This window comes from Microcaecilia unicolor, chromosome 5 (genome assembly GCF_901765095.1).
Source record: "Microcaecilia unicolor chromosome 5, aMicUni1.1, whole genome shotgun sequence".
Taxonomy (NCBI): domain Eukaryota; kingdom Metazoa; phylum Chordata; class Amphibia; order Gymnophiona; family Siphonopidae; genus Microcaecilia; species Microcaecilia unicolor.
The window spans coordinates 145,602,306-145,627,893 of NC_044035.1; the positions used below are offsets into that span (position 1 = coordinate 145,602,306).

General features: G+C 43.6%; 1 protein-coding gene across 1 annotated transcript in view; it reads right to left on the reverse strand.

Moving 5' to 3' along the window:
* Positions 1-7,392: 7,392 nt before the first annotated feature.
* SEC24C (SEC24 homolog C, COPII coat complex component) overlaps positions 7,393-25,588 on the reverse strand; it is a 192,754-nt gene continuing 174,558 nt past the window's right edge. Inside the window, exons 19-24 of the mRNA XM_030203398.1 lie at positions 25,035-25,173; positions 22,142-22,260; positions 20,068-20,247; positions 12,122-12,313; positions 11,319-11,408; positions 7,393-9,043 (exon numbers count right to left, since the gene is read on the reverse strand). Coding sequence (XP_030059258.1) covers positions 8,903-9,043; positions 11,319-11,408; positions 12,122-12,313; positions 20,068-20,247; positions 22,142-22,260; positions 25,035-25,173 — 861 coding nt within the window. The 3' untranslated portion in view covers positions 7,393-8,902. The remainder of the gene's footprint in view (positions 9,044-11,318; positions 11,409-12,121; positions 12,314-20,067; positions 20,248-22,141; positions 22,261-25,034; positions 25,174-25,588) is intronic.

Here is a 25,588-nt window from a genome sequence, read left to right on the forward strand (position 1 = left end):
TTAATTTATTTACTTCTTTACAAATTAAATGATGCATTGGGAAAAAGTGAAAAAGGAGAAATTAGACCTTACCTGCTAATTTGCTTTCCTTTAATCCCTCCGGACCGGCCCAGGATTGGACTGATGGGTTGTGCACGTCTACCAGCAGGAGGAGACTGAGAAAAAAACTTTGACTAGATAGCCAATAAGAGCCCTGGTCATGTGACCCTAGCCTCAGTATTTAAATAACAAAGCAGAAAGAAGAAGAACAGTCTGTGCCCCAAGGAATTCAAGCAACCAGGGAGCACTGTTGGAGACGTGCTCAAAGGCTCACCGACAACTCTCACCAGAGCAGCGGTATGGCCTTGTCATAATGGCTCACCGAAAACTCTAACCAGAGAATCGGTATGGCCTTATCATAATGGCTCACCAAGTACCCTAACCAGGGCATCGGTATGGCCAAATTATAATGGCTCACCACATACCCTTACCAGAGCAGCGGTATGGCCTAACTATAATGGCTCACCACATACCCTTACCAGAGCAGCGGTATGGCCATAATAGAAACTGTTTTTTTTTTTTTTTTTTTTTTTAACCCATATATTTATGGTTTAACTTGCAAACAAAACAGCTCAACAAACAAAGAACTTAACACATCTCTGCAAACCATGGAACATAGAGAACTAGACAGAAATATATCACACGGGAGGGGCCTGGGCCGGTCCGGAGGGATTAAAGGAAAGCAAATTAGCAGGTAAGGTCTAATTTCTCCTTCCTTAGCATCCCTCCGGACCGGCCCAGGATTGGACTGATGGGACGTAACAAAGCAGTAGTCCTACGGGAGGGACCCCAGCAAACCTGCTGAGATTACCCGCGACGCAAAGACCGCCTCTTGCCGACATTGAACATCAAGCCTGTAATGCTTAGAAAAGGAATGGAGAGAAGACCACGTAGCTGCCTTACAAATCTCCGCTGGCGGAACCAAGGAACACTCGGCCCAGGACGCTGCCTGCCCTCTAGTTGAATGAGCTTTAACCGAGTCCGGGACTGCCCTACCTGCCAAAAGGTAGGCTGATGCTATCATCTCTTTGATCCACCTAGATAACGTGGGCTTAGAAGCCGACAAACCCTTACGGTGACCGGCCAACAGAAGGAAAAGACGGTCTGTGCGACGGAAATGCTCAGTAACTGCGAGATACCGTTTAAGCACCCTCTTAACATCCAGCGTATGCAACCGTCTCTGTTCCTGCGTCCCTGAGGCCGATCCTAGAACCGGCAGAAACACTGACTGGGACAGATGAAAGCGAGACAGTACCTTAGGCAAAAAGGAAGGCACCGGACGAAGAACTACTCGTTCCTTTGAAAATTGCAGAAATGGAGATCTACATGAGAAAGCTTGCAACTCCGAGACTCTCCTAGCCGAGGCAATAGCCACCAAAAACACTGTCTTAAGAGTCAAATCCTTCACCGAACATGCACGCAATGGCTCAAAGGGAGGTTTTGTCAAAGACGAAAGGACCAGATTAAGATCCCAAGATGGGAACACTGACCTAACCGGAGGACGAAGAAGACTGACTCCCTTCAAAAAACGTACTACATCGGGTAGCCTAGCGAAAGACCTACCCCTAATCCTACCTCTGAAACAGGAAAGAGCTGCCGCTTGCACCTTAAGAGAAGAAAGAGACAGCCCTTTATCAAACCCTCGCTGTAAAAAATCTAACATCTGAGCCACTGACGCGCCGAAAGGACGAATGTCAGCCTCTACACACCAAGCCTCAAAAATTCTCCAAGTGCGAATATAGTTCAGAGAGGTGGAACGCCGACGAGAACGAAGCATGGTGGAAATCACTGGTTGCGAAAAACCCCGCTTAGCTAAACGGGCTCGTTCAAGAGCCAAGCCGTAAGACAAAATCGAGCCGGATCTGGATGTGGGACTGGTCCTTGTACCAACAGAGCCTTGTGCACCGGGAGTCGAAAAGGAGGCGCCACCGACAGACGTTGCAGATCCGCGTACCAAGGACGCCGAGGCCAGTCCGGTGCCACCAGAATTACCGGTCCTCTGTGTTCCTCGATCCTCTGCAGGAGACGACCTATTAGCGGCCAAGGAGGAAACGCATAAAGAAGGTCGAGGGGCCACTGCTGCAAGAGAGCGTCTACCCCTGCCGCTCTTGCATCCCTTCTTCGACTGAAGAACTGAGGGACCTTTGAGTTGAGACTGGTGGCAAAAAGATCGAGGACTGGAGTGCCCCAGCGCTCCACTATAACCTGAAACGCTTGAGCGCTGAGAGCCCATTCTCCCGGATCGAGAGTGTGGCGACTGAGGAAGTCGGCTTGAACGTTCTCTACTCCTGCTACGTGGGATGCTGAAATGGCCGTTAGATGAACTTCCGCCCAGGAAAGGAGACTCTCCGCCTCCCGACACAATAGTCGGCATCTCGTTCCTCCCTGGCGGTTGACATAGGCCACTGCTGAGGCATTGTCCGAAAGGACCCGCACCGCTTTGCCTACCAGAAGAGAACTGAAGTGTTGCAGAGCCAACCGAATCGCCCTGGTCTCCAAAAAGTTGATTGATTGAATGGCTTCCAGTTGAGACCAGAGACCCTGAGTCCACTTGCCCAGACAATGCGCTCCCCAGCCTCGGAGACTGGCATCTGTTGTTAACGGTATCCACCGAGGAGACTCCAAAGGCATTCCTACCGTCAGATTCTTCATCCGCAGCCACCAGAACAGGGAGCTGCGTTCTCGGTTGCGGAGAGGTAATCGCATCAGTAGAGAATCCCTCTGAGAGGACCACCGGGAGAGAAGGGACCACTGAAGAGGCCTCATATGAAGCCTGGCCCAGGGTACTGCCTCTATAGTGGCTGCCATGGAACCGAGCACCTGAAGATAATCCCGAGCACATGGACGGTGGTGCTGAAGTAACTCCCTTATCTGGACCTGAAGCTTTACAATCCTGGCCTGCGGCAGAAAGACTCGGCCCCGCGCTGTGTCGAACACAACTCCCAAATACTCCAGCGACTGAGAAGGAACTAACCGACTCTTGGCTACATTTACCACCCAACCTAGAGACTGCAAAAACTGCATCACTCGACCTGTGACTTGACAACTTTCCTGATAAGACTTCGCTCTGATTAACCAGTCGTCTAGGTATGGATGAACCAGAATCCCTTCTTTTCTGAGGGCCGCTGCAACCACGACCATGACTTTGGTAAATGTGCGTGGAGCCGTCGCAAGACCGAAGGGCAATGCTCGAAACTGGTAATGCCGTCCTAGAATTGCAAAGCGCAAGAACTTGTGGTGAGCTGGACGAATAGGAATATGTAAATAGGCCTCTGTGAGATCCAACGCTGTCAAATACTCGTCCTGGCGCACTGCCACTATGACTGACCGCAGTGTCTCCATACGAAAGCTTGTGACTCTGAGAGCGCGATTGACAGCTTTGAGATCTAAGATAGGTCGGAAGGCATCTTCCTTCTTTGGAACTACAAAATAAATGGAATATCGGCCTTGCCTGTACTCGGAAGGAGGGACTGGAGAGATAGCCTGAAGATCTAAGAGCCTCTGTAGAGTGTCCCGAACCACCCTCGCCTTGAGAGGAGAGCGGCAGGGAGACTCCAGAAAGGCATCTGAAATAGGTCTTGCGAACTCTAAGGCATAACCGTCTCGAACAACCTCCAAGACCCACTGATCTGAAGTAATGTGGGCCCACCTCTGATAGAACTGAGAAAGACGAGCTCCGACAGGGACCAGAGGAGAGGCCCCCGCACCTTCATTGGGACGGACGACTCTGGGATCGAAAGCCTGGATTGGAGAAACCTGCTCCTCTGCGAGAACCCCGAAAGGACTGAATCCGATAGCCAAACCTAGACCTCTGAGGCTGAAAACCTCGACCAGCCTGAAACTTCCGGAAACCTCTCACAGAACTCCTACCAAACAAAGAACCCCGAGTGGACAGACGAGGTCTATCTTGCGGAAGGCGAGGAACCTTAGCATCACCCAAGGAATTAACCAACTTATCCAATTCTTCTCCAAACAAGAAAGAACCTTTAAAAGGAAACTTGCTCAACTTTGACTTGGAGGCCGCATCCGCCGACCAACCTTTCAACCACAGAGATCTGCGAGCAGCAACCCCCAAAGCCAAAGACTTAGAAGATGCTCTCAGCAAATCATAGAGGGCATCAGCCAGAAAAGCCGCCCCTGTCTCAATTCTAGCTACGTCCACATCGATAGAATGAAGATCATCCGAAGTCCTGTCCAGGACTCTCTCTGCCCACCTAAAGCAAGCTCTAGCCACCAAGGAACCACAAATGGCAGCCTGAACTGCCAAGGAAGAAACATCAAAACTACTCCTGAGCAGAGAATCTAGTCTTCTGTCCTGAACATCCCGAAGAGCCGTGCCTCCATCCACGGGAACCGTATTCCGCTTATTAACCGCCGACACCACTGCATCCACGACCGGCACCTTAAGCATAGCTTTATCTGTTTCTGGAATCTGATAGAGCCGAGACATAGATCTAGTCGGACGGAAAGCTGCATCTGGAACCTCCCATTGCGCTTTAATAACATCCCAAATATCCTGATGCATGGGAAAAGTTTTGGGCGCGGATCTAGACCCCTTAATCAAGAAGTCCACCTTACGGGTTTGTGAAACCGGCGTAACATCTTCAAAATTCAAAATAGAGGAGACCATAGAGATGAGCTCCTGCAAGTCATCTTTGTGAAAAATCCTAGCCATGGCGGGATCATCCCCCTGGGCAAAAGCTGCCGCCTCCGGATCTGAGAGGGAAAAATCAGGATCAGTACCGGCATTGTCTTCAAAATCTTCCTCCTCTTCCAGATAGGGCATCTCCTGATCGCGATCGGACCAAAAATCCCCATGGAACACATGTTCCCTAACTTTTTTAGGAGGTGGAGGTGTAGGTGTGACAGCATCTGCTGTCCCAGCTCCTGCATCGCCTCTGTGCATCAAAAACGCCTGGTACATCTGGAGCACAAACTCAGGAGGAAAACCTCCCGCCTGAGTGGCCCCAGAGTGCACCAGAGCTCCTGAATTAAATGTATCAGCATCTGGAAGACCTAGGGCCGCAGGCTGCTGAATACGCGAAGGAGAAGACGGAGTAGGAATTAAAATGGCCGCCGTTCGCGCAAATTCGCGGGACGGGCCTCCGGAGGCGCGCCTGACTCCTCAGGAGCTGCAGACGAGGACCGCGACGGCGAGGGACCCGATACCGCCAACAGAGAGCCCGACGTCGTAGGCAAAACAGACGAAGACGCTGCTCCTGGCGAGGTACAATATTTACATGCGCCCGTAGAAGAAACCCCCCGACGCTGGCAAGCAGCGCATCGTTTAAGTTTCTCCGACATGGCGGGAACGCGCGTGCACGCGCGTACGCGGTTCGCGCCTAAATGCAATTATTATTTAAACCTTAGAAAAAACACTCCGCTCTGCAGTGCTAGTAAGAATAACCTAGCGAAATGAAAACTAAGCACAATACCAAACTAAACTTGTGCTCTATGGTTCGTTCTTTTTTTTTTTTTTTTTTTTAAAGAGACACACAAGACTGACACCCCAAAACGTAAACAGAGCTGGCTGCTCGTTAAAACAATGGGGAAAAAACAGAGCTTATATACTTTAATCTGGCTGCCTCTCCCAAAGGTAAGACCTCTTTGCTAACCAAAAGAGGAACCCTTCCCTTAGAGATTTGTAGAATAGAAGGGAGATGGGGAGGAATAGGGGGAGTGACCCGGGGCACCCGAGTATACCCCCCTGAGGCTTAGCTAATCAGCTGACCAAACCTAACCAGCCTCAAAGAATTCCTGTGGCACAGAGAAAGATATAATAATAAAAACAACTAGATATTTAGAAAGAGACTAATAGGCTCACTTCCTACCTGCTGGGAGACTGAGAAAATACTGGGGCTAGGGTCACATGACCAGGGCTCTTATTGGCTATCTAGTCAAAGTTTTTTTCTCAGTCTCCTCCTGCTGGTAGACGTGCACAACCCATCAGTCCAATCCTGGGCCGGTCCGGAGGGATTAAAGGAAAGCAAATTAGCAGGTAAGGTCTAATTTCTCCTTTTTCACTTTTTCCCAATGCATCATTTAATTTGTAGGTTTGATTATATGTATTTATATATATTTTTTTTCCTTGTTCAACCAGTAAAACAATTAATACTAGGCATTAGTATCTGGAAGTCTGTGGGTCGGTAGCCCCTTTTGTTCTCTGCAAGAGTCTTCATTGCTTGTTAAAAAAAAAGTGGTGGTGGTGGGGGGGGGGGGGGGGGGTGCCTAGATTTCTGAAAGGAGGGAAATATTTAGCCAGCTATTAAACAATTTTCCACAGTCTGTCAAGAACATAGTGATGTTCAGATGTGCTGAAGGAAGGCGATTCACCATCTGAGGTAACCATACAATTCCCAGAAATTATTGCCCTTTCCTCACAGCAGAGCAAAACCACAAATCAAAACAAACAAAAAACCAAAAGGAGGGAAAGACAAGAGCTGGAAGCAGAAAACCTTACTGGGCACTGGACTGCAGTGATGTTCCAGCATACTGTATTCAAGGTACTATGAACTAACATTCTTTTGTTCTACCCTTCCATTCCCTCTCCTATGCTGCTCTCATTCAGGTAATGTTATAGCAAGAAACCTGACAAATGTTAGTAAAGCATATTGACCATCAACACTTAAACAAAAAAAAAACTACTTCCAATTCTGTGCATAAAATCTGAAACCCACACTTACTTTACCGTAGCATTATAAGTAGAACTTAAGAGTTCTGTGAATTTGCAAGGCTCAGATCAATATACAACTGTGGAAACAAATGTGCTGTCAGCATTTTAGAAAGCAGCAGAAGTCAGCATGGCTAGTTACTCAGAGTTTCAAGACTAAAAATTAATCCCCTTTCTCCTCAACCCCCCCCCAAAAAAAAAAAAACAACAACAACTTAAGTTCCTAATTACAAGAGTTCTACTGTCATGGTGTTCTCTGGATGAAGAATGGGGAGTTTAGGATTTTTAAAATTACTTGTCTTTCCAAATCTGTGCTCAGAGTTACATTTCAGGTCTAGTAGGTAAGGCTTACAGTCTAACCCCCTCCTTTCACAAAGTCATGCTAGCGGCTGTGGAAATGCATTACTGCATGGCTTTGTAAAAAAAAAAAAAAAAAGGAGGGGTAAGTTTGTACCTGAGGGCATGGAGGATGACATCACCTGTGAACGGACAGAAGGAGCGTTGGTGGAAGAAGTGGGATCTGGAATCTAGTTTCCCTGGTCTCAGCTTTTTCCTCTAGCAACTAGGCTACTCTTAGCTTCTCAAATGAACAGATTTTGTCTTCTGAAGTATTTAAGATTATAGAAGCTGCAAAAGGGATTTTCATATTCAGAAATTACTGTGTAGATTCTGATTTTTTTTTAAATGGGTCAGACCTTTTCTTAAGTTCTGAGATGCTGTATGAGGTAAACTCCTATGTTTGGAGACTAGTCAGTGATATGTGTGGGGAGTTCATGTAGATGGGCTTCACACTCAATGAGCTTGGTCCATCCAGGAAACAAATCTTCAGATCAATCACCTGGAGCTCTGAACAATCTGAAACGCTCTATAGGCTTTCAGAGATTGACTGTCCAATCAAATTAAATGTAAAATGAGTTCATCTTGTTGGGCAGACTGGATGGACCGTACAGGTCTTTATCTACCGTCATTTACTATGTTACTATAAAATCAGCCCCACATCTTAGGTCTTGAACTCTCCAGTTTGTGCTTCTGCTTAAAACTTCTAGCCTGAAATTGTCTAAGCGTGTGCTCTGACCCAAGTTGCGCTTAGCGCTTACTAACAGCAAACTGAAACTAAGTCACAGTTTAATTTTACTAGAAAGGGGGAAATATTGCTATTTAACTCATGATGGGCAGTAAATCCTGTAACTTAAACTGAGTTCAACCAAGGATAAGAACATCTATATTGGATCAGTCCAATGGTCCATCTAGCCCAGTATCCTCCTTCCAGCAGTAGCCAATCCAGGTCACAAGTACCTGGAAGAAACCCAATTAGTAGCAACATTCCATGCTACCAATCCTAGGGCAAGCAGTTGCTTCCCTCATAAATGAAGGGTGGCCAGGAAAAAAACCCACTTGTTTGGTGACAATGCTATGTAGAAAAATCTGTCATAAACCAACAAATTATAGAGATATTCTTGACAAAACACAAAGATTCTAGCCACACAACAGCTGTTTGCTGGACATCATTTTGAATGACCTTTATTATATTATATTATATATTGTGTTATAAAGATTCTAGTACAAATAATCTAGAGGGAGGGCTCCCCTACTGTTCCAGATCTCAAGTCAAAGTAAAATGGGAAATCAAAATAAGCAAACTTCTCTAGAAAAAAAATACAGTGCAGCTTGTTCCGTGTCCTCTAAAAAGAGCATACTAGGAAAGGTAGAAATTGCCTCCCACATGCGCTTTCAGACAACTGATGCAGAGCCATTCATACACACACATACTGTATATATATATATGCTCTTTCACACCTCCTCTCTCTCTCACACAAACATACACACAGCAATTATCATTGTAGTTTTATTTAAAAATGATCTCTTTGTTTCTGAATCATAAACTCTTAATTCGGCCACTACATTCATTACAAATTGTATTTGCGAACACTGGGGTATGGGGTTATCCTGGAGACCCCAGGGACAACTGAACAACCTGAGAACGGCAGCATCTCCCACCATAAAGTTACACGCTTTGGGGTGCTTTCTGTTTTTCTTGGAGGGGTTTGAAAGGATATCTGCATTGATGTTTTGTTTATTAAAAACCATGAGACTTGTACATGTCCTGCTGCTGTCTTAGCTGAGCCCATATGTCCACGTTGTTAGTGGAGGAAACTGAAATTTTACTGCAGGAGTCCATCACTGCTTCTTTTTCTAGCTTAGCAGCTGCCGAATTTCCTTATGCATATGACAGAGAAAGTCTACATATGAAGCACCACCATTGAGATTCTTGTCTTCTACCAAGAAGTGCTTAAACAAAAGCTCCATTTTATCATCCTGTTTCACAATCAGCAGCTGTTAATAAAAACAAGAAAAAAATGTTATCCATTCAAGCCCCCTTTCCTAGTTTTGAGTAGAAAAATGTCTGTATTAAGTGATTAAAAACGTTAAGAAACATTTCTGGGCCATTAAGTGAGGTGGCAAGCAGGAGAAACAGCATGGAAAGGTGCAATTAGCTTTACAAAATCAGATGAATATTTAATATTTTTCCAGAGATTTAATGACAAGACGATAGCTTTTAAACTAAAAAATATCCATGTTTGTTCTTCTTTTCAGTGTCCTAGATACCAATTTTGGATTTCACTCAGCATACATTTCTCTAATTATTGATGTTAAAAATAAACCTAACCATGGCTGATGCCAAATGCAGATGAGGCATTTAAACACAGAGGTAGACTATATTTCAGAGTCATATCACAGCTGTAAATACACACTTTTCTTTTGAAAGTAACTTTTTCCAGGATCATCAGTTATAAGCTGTGCTCTTTGGTTCTATTATTTTCTCTCTTATAGAAATTATGCACATTCCTCTTAAAATCTTGTATTCTTTCTGAGCTATGCTACCTTTTATTGTCTTCCACAAATCGTAAACATGAGTGACGTGAATAACTGTGCTGTGTTTTTAAAATATCGCCTTACAGTCTTTTCTTGTGAAGGAGAAAAAAGCCTTAGAAGTAGATAGAGGTATGATCGGAACTAACACATCTTTCAATCACTGGCTTTAAAAAAAACTTACCAAAGATTTAATTCAAGTGCTCAAATTTTTGAATTTTTAGTTTTCATTTAAAAAAAAAAAAAACAACCAACCCCTCCCCCCCACTTAACTTCTGTGTAATGAATCAAAGTCTCCCTGACGCTGGCCACCGAATCAGTGTGGAGGTTGATACTGAACCCTGAAGCGTGCTTATGAAGGTCACTACCCCCCTGAAGTAGCGAGATTTGGCACTGCAAAATGATGGCCAGCGTCGGGGAGACCTTGTTTCATAACACAGAAGTGTTTTTTTTTTTTTTTTTAATAAAAACTACTAATTTTAAAAATTTGAACACGAATTAAAACTTGGGGAGGTTTTTTTTAAAGCCAGTGATTGACAGATAGCGGTGTGAGTGGAACTAACACTATGTACATGAGGCTTTTTTCCTCCTTCACAAGAAAACTGTAAGGTGATATTTTAAGAACCTAGCACACTGAACTGGTGGAGTTATATTTGATTTGTCTGACCTTTTATTATCTTTATCATATTGCTTCTCCAATGGAGCTATTCTACACTTCCTTTTGAGATTATATGATCTGCCTTATATACCCTGAAAATTCCTAAACTGTACCTTCCAAATTTATAAATGTTTTAAATCCATAAATGTATATTTCAAAATCATGATTCAATATTCCAACATAGTGGATCACAGCAGAAAAAAGGCCAAAGGAGTGGCCTAGTGGTTAGGGTGGTGGACTTTGGTCCTGGGGAGCTGAGGAACTGAGTTCGATTCCCACTTCAGGCACAGGCTGCTCCTTGTGACTCTGGGCAAGAAACTTAACCCTCCATTGCCCCATGTAAGCCGCATTGAGCCTGCCATGAGTGGGAAAGCGCGGGGTACAAATGTAACAAAAATAAAAAAAAATAAAAATACAGTGTGACCATTTTTCAATCATCTTCCTCTACTGTATTTCCCCCTCCTGTGTAGTTAAGTATCCCTAATTCTCTTTTTAATATCAACCTTTTTATAGTATATATTTTTAATATCAACCTTTTTATAGTATATATACCTAATTTATCCAATCCTTTTTTTTCTCCCTTTTTTCAGTTTCCTCTGGACAACATACTATGCTACTAATCTGATAAAACAAACACTTTACACTACCTTTTCACATGCATGTTACTATGAAGATTTGATGCTCATTCCATGGACAAGCTAACACATTTAACGCTAGATGCGGGAGTAGGATTCCAGCTACAAGTTCCTCATGCAGTTCGGCCCACATCTCTTACTGCTGGACCCTACACTGTATCCCATACTATTTCAAAAATTAGCACTTCAGTCCTGACCTGTAAGGTATTGCACAATTCCAGTGCTAAGCTTGCATATAGGTTTGCAAATACACTTCCATGATCTGTAGTTATCCCTGCAGTTCCTCACCTCCTCCCTGATTCTGCCAGTACACTTCAGTCCTGACCAGCACACACTGCTCCTTTAATAACGAACTCAAACAACTTTTCAATGAAAAGCATATTTCTATATTTATGAGTAGCCAGAATGGAGATCAAAGTTTTGGAGGCTGGGAACAGATTTGTACCTTCATGAAGCGTGGTCTCTGTGCACGGAATGTATCAATTATAGCACGCATCTTGCTAGAAACCGGATTATCCAGCACTGGAAGTGAACTCTGAAAAGTAAAACACCCAAGTCTCTATTACCCATAAACTGGTAAATGGCGCTTCCTGCATACACTGCAGTTATGCAGCAATTACACATTTTTAAAGTAGATCCCCAAAACAATTACACCTACTAGTTTACTAGTCACTCCCTCTCCCTGCTCCTCCATCACTAAATGTGAGAATGAGCTGACTGTCACAGGAAGGATCGCTATATCCAGTCTCTTAAGAAACTTGTCTAAATCTGTCCACAGTAATAGCCACAGCTATTGCCCTCAGTTAAGAACACAACTTCAATCCTCTCTTGGCTTCTGTAAAACATGAACTTGTACCTGTGACTCCCTCCTTTCTACCCAGCAGACAGAAGAAATGAGACAAATAACCAACAGTAGAATAGCAGATAGTGCAGGATATAATTATTTTAAAAGAAAACTAAATAAATGGAACTGAAGTTGTGAACTCTGATGGCAAAAGCAAACAAGGCATTCAAGAACTACACATTTGTAACCTTTGTCGGGCTTCTAGTGAAATGGCTAAAACCTTTAGGTCACTAGAGTCTATCCAATGAAAGGCATCCATAATCATAGAGGATTCTGTGTAGTTTATCCTTTTTAACATCAGTGTCTTAAATTCTTCACCATTCACTGCAGATCAGTAAGATATGGGCCTCAGAATCCGTGCCATTTCCCTTCCCATTCTTCACCCCATCTTGCGTTTCACTTACCATACTAGAATCGATCTGACTGAAGGACGACACCCCAAAGAGGTTCTGGATCAGAGCTTGCTGCACATTTGCTCCCACCCAAAGAAACAGGTTGAGTCCGTTCTCCAACAGGTACACCTCACCCTTTGAGAGGCGCTCTTCTGAGCAACGGATAGCCACAGGTAAGGAGTCACTGTCCAGGTCTACTTTGCTCTGTTGAAAAATTACAAAAACCCCAGCTTACCAAATATACTTTCATTATTATAATCAAGCAGGTCTCACATCTCGGAACCAATGTTACATATTTCAAACACCTAGAAGAAGCAGTCATCCATTTTTCTTAAAATTGCTGTCATGGTATGAACAAAACTAAAAACAATACACATTCAGGAATCTAATAAGCAATACTTCCTCAATTTCCAAACAGCTATAAAGAAGATTTCTACACTAATAACATCATTATAGATTTAGTACAAATTTATTCATTTCAAAAAATCTTTTCAATAATAATAAAGCACAACAATCTTATCAATAATAACAAAACAAAACAAAACAATTATTCCCCACATATATAACATTGTTAAAAGAACATCTCAAGTCCTCAGGAGTCAGTCCATGGTGAGAATGCTGAAATAAACCAACCAGCACACTATAAATGTCCAAATCAGTCAGTTTCTTCCCATCTGTTTGAAACAATCTTCATACATGGATTTCCTTCAAAACTCCTCAGTCCATTGATTTAAATGGACAAAACTAAACCATTTAGAGGTATTGCCCCTGACACTGTTGAAACAATGAACCTCATTTCTAAGGAAAGGCATCTGGAGTATGAGCTGCTTCTCTCAAATTTACTTCTAATGCTTGTAGCACTTGTATCCGAGCAAAGGGAGCTTCCTTTATTCTTTATTTGCACTTACTATCCCGCTTTTGCTGGCGAACAGAACAAAGCAGTTTACATACTAATAGAGGGCAAGACATGACAAAGAAAAGAATTCCATTATATGATAGGACAGATGAGGAGAAAGACACCTTTCATAATCCTAAAACAAAAACAAGGAAAAAACCCAAAAGGAACAAAAAGAGGGGGAAGCAGGAACAAAGGGAAGGGCAAAATAGTTGCTTCCTTCTGTAGTTTATAAGATGTAAAATGAATAAGGTAACTCATCCAGGTGTGCTTGAAAAAAAATTCAATTTAATTAAGCCTGTGGCTCACAATATGAGAAATATTTCTTTATCTTTCTGCCACATTTTCTTTGAGTTGGTAAACTTGGATGAATTAAAGCAGAAACCATGCTATGATACTCAGCGGAATCTATTATGTTAAGCTCAGCTAATAGGCCCAAATAAGCTGAGCCAGAGAAGTTGGCAAAACTAGCGCTAAACTCTCTTGAGCCCACGAAAGCCATGAGAAATGAAAAGGAAATGACAGTGGAGCAGGAGAATGAGTGACAACTGAACTATATGATTTATGAATGCAGGACTACTAGTACTTATTTCTATAGTGCTACCAGACACACATAGTGCTGCCCACATTATAAGCAGGTACTTTTTCTGTCCCCAGTGGGCTCATAATCTAAGGTGTGTGTTTTTTTGTTTGAGTACCTGGGGCAATGGAGGGTTAAGTGACTTGCCCAGAGGATCTGGGCTCACTGCAATAACCTTCAGGCTACTTCTCCTAATGACCGATGCAGCGAGCTGCATACCAACTGGCACTGCCAGGAAGAGATAAGGTACATCAAAAATATAGACCAAAGCATGAACCTGTATTGCAGGAAGCAAAACTCTGAGAAAAGGAAAGGACTTGTATCTGAAAGATCTTATCCAGAGAATTCGTTCTGTGCCCCTGTAAGAATGCTCACAAAGGAAAACTGGACACTCAGTATCTCGAAGACTCCAGAATAGAGCTTAAACAGTGCTATTACAGAGGGGCAGAAGCAGGTCAAATTTTATCTGAGAATGCGAGCTCCCTGAGGACCTCACAACACCAAGCAACCACCAGGAGAAAGAAAGCAAAATAAATATTCTGTGAGGTGGGCACTGGAAATAAAGGCACTTCTGAAAATCAAAGGAGCAAACCGATATGAATTTCACCTGAGAAGGCATGCACAGAAGCTGAAGTATCTCTAAGACTAAATTCTTATGTGTTAACCACAATCACGTACAATCCAGTGTTAAACCTGAGACTGTCAGGTTATAAAGGTACTCACTCCAGCTACTGGCCTTTTATTATCTACTAGTAAAAAAAGGCCCGTTTCTGACACAAATGAAACGGGCGCTAGCAAGGTTTTCCTTGGAGTGTGTATGTTTGGGAGAGTGTATGTGAGAGTGACTGTTTGTCAGAGTGAAAGTGTGAGTGTGTGAGAGAGAGAGTGAGTCTGGGTGTGAGTGTGTTTGTGAGAGAGTGTGTGTGAGAATGAGAGTGTGTGCAAGTGTGTATGTGAGACACAGTGTGAGAGAGAGAGTGTGTGTGTGTGGGCAAGAGAGAGAGTGTGTGTGAGACACAGATTCTCTGTGAGAGTGAGTGTATGACACCAAGCGAGTGTGTGAGTGACTGTGTGGCACATAGAGAGTGAATGTGATACAGTGTGAGACAGAGTGTGTGAGAGTGAGAGTCAGAAAGACATTGTATATGAGAGAGAGAGTGTGAGCCGTGCCCTCCCAATCCATGGCCATCTGTCCCCTGCCCCCTCCATTCATCCTTTTCCAGCAATTCCCCTCTGTCCCTGAGCCCTGCCCTCCCAATCCATGGCCATCCATGTTTGTCTGTCACCTGCCCCCTCCATTCATCCCTATCCAGCATTTCCCCTCTCTGCCTGAGGCCTGCCCTGCAATCCATATCCATCCATGCCCATCTGTCCCCTCCATTCATCCCTATGCAGCAATTCCCCTCTCCCTGAGTCCTGCCCTTCCAATCCATGCTCCTCTGTCACCTGGCCCCTCCATTTTTCCCTATCCAGCATTTCCCCTCTCTGCCTGAGGCCTGCTCTGCAATCCATATCCATCCATGCCCATCTGTCCCCTCCATTCATCCCTATCCAGCAATTCCCCTCTCCCTGAGTCCTGCCCTTCCAATCCATGCCCATCCATGCTCCTCTGTCACCTGGCCCCTCCATTTTTCCCTACCCAGCATTTCCCCTCTCTGCCTGAGGCCTGCTCTGCAATCCATATCCATCCATGCCCACCTGTCCCCTCCATTCATCCCTATCCAGCAATTCCCCTCTCCCTGAGTCCTGCCCTTCCAATCCATGCTCATCTGTCACCTGGCCCCTCCATTTTTCCCTATCCAGCAATTTCCCTCTCTCCCTGAGTCCTGCCCTCCCAATCCATGCCCATCCATGCTCCTCTGTCCCCTGCCCCCTCCATTCATCCATTTCCAGTAATTCCCCTCTCTCCCTGTGCCCTGTCCTCCTAATCCATACCCATCCATGCTCCTCTGTCCCCTGCCGCCTCCATTCATCCTTTTCCAGCAAGTCCCCTCTCGCCCTTCCATGACCCCCCCCCCCTCGCATCCATGCTACTCTCTTCCCATGTCCCAGCCTGGCCCGCCCTCTTCTCCCCCCCCCCTTCGCATCCATGCCTCGCATCCATGCCCCCCCCCCCCTTCGCATCCATGCCCCCCCACCCCTTCGCATCCATGCCCCCCCACCCCTTCGCATCCATGCATCCCTTTTTTTTTTTTTATTCTTTTTAACTTTACCTCCGTGGCGGTTCGTGCAGCGAAGCGTCAGGGAAGGAGGCGGCGCTCCCGACGTCTAGCTTTCCCTTCGCTGTGTTCCGCCTTATTTTGAAGGCGGAACACAGCGAAGGGAAGGCTAGACGTCGGGAGCGCCGCCTCCTTCCCTGCCGTTTCGCTTCCCGATTTGTTTGTTTTTTTCGCGAGGGCGGGGCAGACACGGCTGGCTGGCTTGAAGGCTTCACACCACGAATCCACGAACCCTACAGCTTCAGTGACGTCAGATGGCTTCAGGGCTTCACAGAACGTTGTCCTCATTAGAACGTTCACGGTGCGTTTTATTATATTAGATTCCTTTATTTATTTTGAAATGTAACTGCTCCTAAAGCACTCCACACATCCTGATTGTGTCCAGAGAGCAGTCTAAAAGTCTGACCAAGTTACTCCACATAACTAAAAGACTGTTCTGGCAGACTCCATCTCTCCCTCCTCCCCCAACATTCCAGCCTCATGTACAGCACAAGCTGAGGGACTGTCAACGGTTACCATGGAAATATGAACATTCTAGAACTCCATGTACTCGGCGGGAGGGGGGTCCAGAGCCCGAGGTGAGGGGGCACATTTTTGCCCCCTCTGGTGCAGCTGACCCCCCCCCCCCCGCCACCACCACCTTTGACCTCTCCGGCGCCAACCCTTTCGAACCCCCCTTCCCACCGCCGCTGGGTACCTTTGCTGGCGGGGGTCCCCAACCCCCGCCAGCCGAAGTCCTCTTCTCCGGCGCGGCCACGTTGCTGATCTGCAAGGCTTCTGTTTCTGTGAGTCTGACATCCTGCACTTATGGACTTCGGGTGGCTGGGGTTGGGGGACCCCCGTCAGCAAAGGCACCCGATGGCGACAGTGGCGGGGGAGGGTTGGCGGCAGGGGGGGGCCCAGGGCCAAATCTACAGGGGCCCATTCCCCCGTGGCCCCACGTAGATACGCCGCTGGTACTCACTCACAGGTGCCAAACACTGCAAAACTGAGTATGCAGTGATAAACTACTGCTCACTTCTGCACAGTTTAAGAAAGCAGTGATAATACACACTTTACCACAGGCAAAGAAGAGGAAGCTTTGGGAGGTTTTGACCTATGCTGTCAATAATCAAGTCTGCCTAAAAAAAAAAAAAAAAATTAATAATAATAAATAAATAAATAAATAAAAGGAAAACACACTGTTCTCATGCTTGAAAGAGGGTCACAATGGCAGATATGGACTTGGGGGCAGGGAGGGGGCAAGCAAAAATGTCAGAAAATAACACAGCACTTCCTAAAGGACACTTCAATGATCCAGGTGGGGGCGAGATAAGGAACTCAGACTCTTCTGATATGTATCTCTGTTTCACTTTTTTTCTGTTTTTTAAATTACATTTTTAACAGTAGTTAGAACCAAACAAGATACTCCTAAACTCAGCTGAAACCCAGATATAAACTGGGTCAGGAGAAAAAGCCCAAAGGCACCCCTGATTTGACAAACACAGCAGAGATACTAGTTCAGAAAATCAAAGGGGGGAAAAAAAAGGCCCCTCCAAGGCCAAGTGAGCTCAGAATAAAACTGAATCAGAAGAGAAAGCCTCCATAGAAGGAATTATGGCTCAACTGAAAACTAGCTAGAAATAAAATCAAGAGCTAACGGGGGTGGGTTGGTGGTGTCAGACACCGCTAAAAAACACCCATCAGCAAGGCAAATGCCAACCTGAGCACAAAACAAAAAGAGACTGAGAAGCACTGCCAAACTAGAGACTTTGCTCTGTGTAAAAAAAAACAAAAAACAAAAGCAAAAGCAAAGACGAAGCTCACTTCCCAGGCACTCAAGGCCACTAGGCAGGAAAAAAAAAAGGACCCCCAGAAGTCACGTGATCGCCACGGCTGGGAGCAGAAGCAAAGAACTGTAGCTCCTGCGACTTTCCCACTGACCCGATTAAATCTCCCATACTTGCCTGCAAATTTCACCCAGATCAGGTGTCAGAAGTACTACTACTTATCATTTCTATAGCACTACTAGGCGTACACAGCGCTGTACACTTGAACATGAAGAGACAGTCTCTGCTCGACAGAGCTTACAATCTAATTAGGACAGACAAACAGGACAAACAAGAGATAAAGGAATATTAAGGTGAGGATGATAAAATAAGAGTTCTGAACAAGTGAATAAAGGTTAGGAGTTAAAAGCAGCATCAAAAAGGTGGGCTTTTAGCTTAGATTTGAAGACGGCCAGAGATGGAGCTTGACGTACCGGCTCAGGAAGTCTATTCCAGGCATATGGTGCAGCAAGATAAAAGGAACAGAGTCTGGAGTCAGCGGTGGAGGAGACGGGTGCAGATAAGAGAGATTTACCCAGTGAACGGAGTTCCTGGGGAGGAATGTAGGGAGAGATGAGAGTGGAGAGGTACTGAGAAGATGCAGAGTGAATGCACTTAAAGGTCAACAAGAGGAGTTTGAACTGTATGCGGAAATGGATAGGAAGCCAGTGAAGTGACTTGAGGAGAGGGTTAATATGAGCATAACGACCCTGGCGGAATATTAGTCGTGCAGCAGAATTTTGAACAGATTGAAGAGGAGAGAGATGGCTAAGTGGGAGACCTGTGAGAAGCAAGTTGCAATAGTCTAAAGCGAGAGGTGATGAGAGTGTGGATGTTCCACCTTTGCTTTACCCTTCAGTAGGGACTCACATGCTAAACCTGCAATAATTGGTTAGCATGCAACAATGTAGCTGCAATAACTGATTAGCACAGAACACACCCACTCTCCTCCCCAACATGCCCCCTGCACCAAAATTTTAAAATATTTTTAGCACATGGGTAGTGTGCACGCATGGCAAAATTACAATGGGATGCCTCAGTGCCATGGGCCACAGCCTCAGTCAGCAGCCCTGGAAAAGAATCAGAAAAATTAGGAGCCAAAATGAATTACAAACACTGGTGACCCCAGTAACCTTTTTATTTTCTCCTTTGGACTAGGAATCCCCAGGCCTACCAGACCAGTCGAGTCTGAACAGGCTTACACCTTTACCACCTGCCAGGAGACTGAGAAATACTGACTCTGGGAGGGACTGAACAGCTAACATATAGGCTCCACCTGAATTCTGTAGTTCAGTCTCCACTTACCTGCTGGTAGGAGTGCATAACCCATCCATCTAGGCTGGTCTAGAAGGACACTAAGGAAGAGAAATATTGCTTCATCTTTCTGACACATTTTGTCAGCTGCATTTCTTGAGAATTTAAAACTCTTCTTCCTCTCTACCCAATTCAGAGTAATTGCTTGGGATTGACACCCCTATGAATATGCCATTCTGGTGTTTGTCCATTTCCTTGTATCTGGCTTTTTATTGGCTGGAATGGGGATGTTCTAAGAAATCATAAGAGAATTATGGAGGATGAAGATGTTATGTTCACGATCCCAGTGCTTCTGTGGTAAAGAAGTATAATATTTACAAAGTTTCCAATAGATGAGATAGGTCTCCTTACTGTGCTTTTACGTATAGAAATTTTCTGCCATCAGAATGTCGCAGCCAGCTATGAGTATTCATTTTCAGCTCTTCTTACAGAATCTACAGATGCCTGTTGTACCAATTTTTCCACGCTTGTTGTGAACCATCTCAACCATAATCTACTGTCCTAAGCTGCAACTATTAATCACTCTTCCATAGGTTTCAATTCACCTCTTCTTACCTAGTCATGAGCCCTGTTTTGATCAACAGGAGGCTCCTGGAGTTAACAGGCCAGTCTACAATTCCAAAGTTGTATGAAAGTGTGTGAATTGTCAAGTGATTAATGGCTTTTATCTTAATCTGTAATGTCAATGCAATCTTCAATATCAATTTTAGTCTCCTGTAATAGTCTTTACTATCTTTTCTCTCAGTGATTTTTGCTCAATTGTCACCTCTTCCTCCACCCCTAGATAGTTATATACACCTTCCTGTCATCAGTCAGAGGGCCAGTGAGATTAGGTAAGAAATAAAGAGGGAAAGATGTAACTGAAGGCAAATATGTGACTACAGAGACCTGCACAAAAACAACATGGAAGTAACTGTGACTGTGTGTATGCACAAAATCTAAGGCAAGTGTGAGGGAAGAAGGAAGCATGTACAGCTAAAATTTATAACGATTTTGTCTGTCAAAATGGCAAATTAAAAAAAAAAATCTATAAAACGATAAACGTCAAGGGGAAAATCCAATGGTTCAACATCAAAAGTAGTTTATGAACTGTACAATCTAAGTAAAACATTAGGTTTACTAGGAGTACATAAGGCACTTACCAGAGGCAGAAGCCGAGGGTAGAAGAAGACATTGGTTTCTGCCACATCCATGGAGGAGACCAGCTGGCGAATGTAGGCACGATCATCAGTGGTCACTTCTGGACCAGACTGTAGCACATCACTCTTTAGTATACAGTTCAAATAGACAGGGAGAAGCTTCATGCATTCTGGGAGGATTAACTAGGAAAGGAAGGAAGGAAAGCATTTTCATTTTTAAACCTCTGTTTTGGCTGCATATTTCCAGAGTTGGTTTTCTGGGCCCATGGTCTTGCATTTTGCCTGTTCCTTTGATTGTACTCAAGTGTATTTCTGTCTGTCCTTGTACCTTTGCAAGATGGGAAGCATGCTTTCTTGACTTAGTCAAAAAATGATAGAAGAACAGAATGAAAACACTGGAACTGCCACAAAAGAATGTAAGTTAAATTTCCCAGTACTTGTTATCTGCCTTTTCATTCGTAGAAGCAGACAAAGTGAATGACATTATTATTTAATATTAACATTCAAAATAAAACTTTAAAATCACAGTTAAAATTCCAACAACAAAAAAGATACAAATAAAAAGTTAGGCTTTTGTCTTTCAAAATCTATATTCTATATATGAAAACTACCTTTGTCACAAGACTTCTTTGTCAATGGATGCCTTTGCTTTTGGTTGGGACAAACTGAGGTTTCTGACAGTTATCGGGAAATGAAGTTTGCTATCTAAGGTACTGTACAAGCTACCAAATGCTTCTGACAGTAAACCTACCACTTAGACAAAAGGGCACCATTTTACTAGAAATGAAAGAAAATATGGAGCCACTGCAATAAGAAATCCCCAACACCCATACAGGTAGCTTTTGCCATCAACATCATTGTATTTGTAGATATAGCCATGGATCCCTCATTTGTCTTCTGCACAAAAATGATTCACTTATCTTATTTACTTGCCTCTTTTACTCTGTATCTATGTTGTGGTCTGGACTGATTTAGGTCCCTGTACCTCTGAATGCCTTTATGGTGGGTTTACTCTTTACTGTTGTCACTCCTAGACCTGAGGTAGTCATCCATGGAACACAATTACCTCTCAAGACTAGTATGTACATCTACTACTACTACTTATCACTTCTATAGTGCTACGCTGTACACCATACACGAAAAGACAGTCCCTGCTCAAAGAGCTCACAATCTAAATAAGACAGGTAAACAGACAGAATTAAGAGGTAAGGGAATTAAAGAGGTGGGGTAAAGGGCAAGTGAGTAGTGGTTAGGAGTCAAAAGCAGTGTCAAAGAGGCATATAATTGTGCTCAGACCATAAAAATCCTTTCAAAGAGGAAAGGAAACTATCTAATTATAACCACCTACCATAAATGGGAATAGCTATTTTCTGAAGGCATCGGCAACAACCATGCCTAAATTGAGCTTGAGGTTAAAGATCTAATGTCTTGCATTCGGCTTAGCTCCTTTGTGGTCAAACTCATGTTGAGTCTGTCTACTACAGAACTGAGGTGGTAATTTATTGGTGGTAGAGTGCATAGGCCAGAGCTCTTAATTATAAAATCAGAATTCTACCCTAAGTTTGGGTTTTAATTTCTGCTTCTTGTGAATTCCATTCCACCCACCAAATTGTATTTTTGTGTATAGTCTTTATTTTATGAATATTTCACCTCAGGATTGCTTTAAAGAAGCAGACATACTCTGAGTTTAGCAGGGAGTAATAAGTTCTACTCTTATTTCTTGTTCAATTCTCCCCCCCCCCCCACCTATTATAATCAGATCCTGACGAATTACACTGGAGATGTATTTAATTGCCTTACAGTTTGGGGCTTTTCTTTCATAGCCATCATTATGAATCCACTTGCTTTTCTGCTCAGAGGATCATTAGTTGCAAAGAAGTGAAGGAAAAACCCAAGATCAACTGTGGCCTGCAGCACTGTAATGATGGGTTTCAGCTACAATATTCTACATTTCTATGCTCTGACCATTCTGGAAGGGGAGGGGGGAAGTAATACTTTTTTGCACTGAAAGTTTCATCACATATAAAAACACTTCTACAAAGAAGCTGAACAGTAGGAAACATGCAAAAGCTGCTACCTGGCCAGCAGATGAGGGGCTTGCACAGTTCTTTCGATAGCAGGCCAGGATTTGTGCACATTGATTGATTAGCGTGTCTCGGACAGATTTTGTTGGATTGCTCAGAACACCACGATAAGCTGAGAGAGAAGAAACAAGACAAAGAAGATTTCATACATATTATGTTACTGGGTTTAAGCTACTAAAGCATGTGAATAGCAGTCCTAAAAAAAAAAAAAGTCATTTTGAAAATGTAACAGTTTGGCTATAATGTTATTTTCTTTTTGACTTTCTCCTTCTGTCTTTGACCCTTCCTCTCCCTAAATGATTAAGAATGCAGAAACAAAGAAGCAGCCTTAGTATCACTCACCAGTAGAAGCTGCCACAGGAGTTGTTTTTTCTCTTTTACTGGGTATCAACATTACCACCCTTGCAGGTCCCAACACACAAGAGATTTAAATCTTTCCTCACACCACAACAAACACTGCTGTCTGAGCTATGAAATTGGCACATGTCATTTTCAAGCTGAAAAAGTATTTTTTTTAACATAGCCAAGTTTATTTTACAACCATCCACCTTTTTTGGTAGATCATCTAAAGAAAACAAGTAGGATTCAAGTAATTTCAGTGACACTGGAAGTAATCAAGGACAGCACACGACTACAGAAAAACAGCAATTAACATGAACTTCAAACTGCATGATTTTTAAAGCACCTTCCCTCCTCCATCCACCTTCATCCTTTCCCCATTCAGCTTTTATCAACTATGTACAGACAGCAGTCTCTGCTAGATGAACCTGTATGGCATAATGCTAGTGCTGACAGACTTCAAACCAATTCGTTCCTAGCAGAATCAAGCTTTTTATCCTGATGCCCATCTAAGGCAATCCCTCATGGGTGCTACCCCAGCCTCCCAGTTTACTCAATAAAATTATCCAAAAAAGCTTCTATGTATAGTATGTGCATATGCATTTGGGAGTTAAGAGGGTGTGATGGTGCTTATTTTCAGCCTATTCTACTGAAACATATAGGTGCTTATTTATGTGTCTTGGGGTAAAATGTCAGAGATTGTGGCTTCATTAAGTCACAGACACCACCTTATAAGCTGGTGTAAATGTACGCATGCATTTTATGAAGAACAGACCAAAGTATCTCCATATGGAACCGTGACACTCGAAGGCAGAAACTGATTTTCTTTAAGTCCAGAACTGGATGAAACCCTCTACCCTTATTGAGAACTATGAAGTAGATCGAGTAAGTACCTTACCCTCTTTCTTCTCAAGGCACAGGAGCCACTGCTCCCAAGCTGTGAAGGGTTTCAAGAGCAGACCGCCTTTGCAGATAAGAACATTGGGATACCAAGGAGGATGGAGCAGCCAGAAGGCAGAATTCTAACTTGTAGCCTTCTCTGATCATATCTAGGACCCACTGGTCCAACATGATCTTGGCCCATTCCTCGTAAAATGAGGACAGACATCCTTCAATGACTACCGGCGAGGAATAAACTGGGACTCCATCACTGCGGGTTGAGAGAGGCAGCCAAAGAATGAGCTGTTTGGAAGGAGGACTTTTTGTCTGAACGAAAGGAAAACTGCTTAGGCTGATAATAGCTCCAATGGGCATATTGAGACCTCCCATAGGCAATAGCATTTTGATTCTCTAAATTTGGTGTGAGAAGAGGAAGATGAGTGAGATGACATTTTCGGCTTATCTTCTGGGAGACGCTGAGGTCTTGCCTCCTCCAATTCCTTAACCAAATTGGTCAGATACTCCCCAAACAACCTTTTCCCCTTAAAAGGCAGCTTGCCCAATCAGGTCTTAGAAGCCACAGCTACCAACATGATGTGATGGAGAGAGACATACAGAGGCTAGAGTGCAGAGGTGGTCATAAATCGTGTCTGCTAGATAAGCCAGACCCAACTCTAAGCAGGAAACATAAGAAAAATCAGGCACCTCTCGGTCAAGATGAGAGGATGAGGAAGACTTCTGATGCCATGAAAGGCATGCTCTAGCCACACAGGAGCTAAAGATAGTAGCCTGGAGCCCCAGGGAGGGGCCATTTCAAACAACTGTTTCAATGCTGCATCTAACTTGCGGTCCTGCAAATCTTTCAGTGCAATGCCCTCTTCCACCAGGAGCGGTTTTCTTTGTGACCAAAGAATCTACCACAGGCAACTGAACCTTCTCTTTCTCCTCAGCCGCCAAAGGGTTGAGTCGAGCCATAGTTCTGCTCACCTGTCTCTGGAGATTGCCACTCTTTTGAGATTAAATCAACTATAGAATACTAACTTGATGATGAGAATACTCCAATATACTGAACTACACAAGTTGTCACCCTCTCCTGTTTATATTTGATGTATTTACTTAACGGAGGAAAAGACATCAGATGCTCGGCTCTCAATGGTATGATTACCAATATTGATAAAGAAGCTTGCCTGGCATCCGTCTTAAAAACCTCACATAGTTAAATTGAAATTTTACTTTCTTTTTTCTTATTTCAATATCAATTTTTCCTGTATCAAAATTAACTATTATCCAGAACGTAACTGTTGAAGAGCACTTATATTAATCGAGTATGGTATAATTTGGTTTGCTCAACAGAGAGCCTCTGTTTCACTGACGAACCAGAGAATCATAAAAGGGCAAGACATAAAGAGGTTTGACTCCTGAGGAAGCTAACAGTGAAACGGAGGCCCTCTGTTGAGCAAACCAAATTATACCATACTCGACTAAAATAACTGCCCTTGAAAAGTTACATTCTGGCTAATAGGGCGGTATATTAAGCTATAATAAACAAACATGTCTACTGTCTAACATTTTTTCAGTAACAGTTCAACAAAAGAAAAACAAACAAACTAGATTCCTTTATAAGAGGTTATGCCTATCCACTGATTATTGTTTAAATTGAGCACTTACCAAACTTGGAAAAATAATTGATGAGAGTGTCAGTCTCACAATTTCGATAAAGGTCAGCGAGTTGAGTGCAGCAGTTCAGGGCGAGATTATGAATACGAAGTCGTCGTTGTCCTCCACAGCTGGTATACAAAACAGCACACTACGGAAACAGGTAACAAAAATGGACAATGAAAAGTGGCCGAGTCAGTCAAGAAGAATATTCTTCCAACAAAGCTCAATTGTTTAGAAACATTTACACTCTCCTTATAGAAACACAATTTTCAGCATCTTTGAATGTCAGCTTCAGGTACCATCCTGAGTCCACTTTGACGGGTTCAGCGTTCTACAAACTTGTTTTTAAGGGCCTTACAAATAAGGGCAATAAATTTAACTTCATCTGGTCAGAAATGTATGTGGCTTTACCTCTAAACCATCCTAACCTCAGCTAAAATGTTGAACGCTTTAATCTATATTGTGGCACACAACTAAGGGGCATGTACAATCTCATAAATATGAACTATGTCAGTGATGAGAGTTCTGTCCTGGTAGCATATTATACAATATAAAACTGGGTG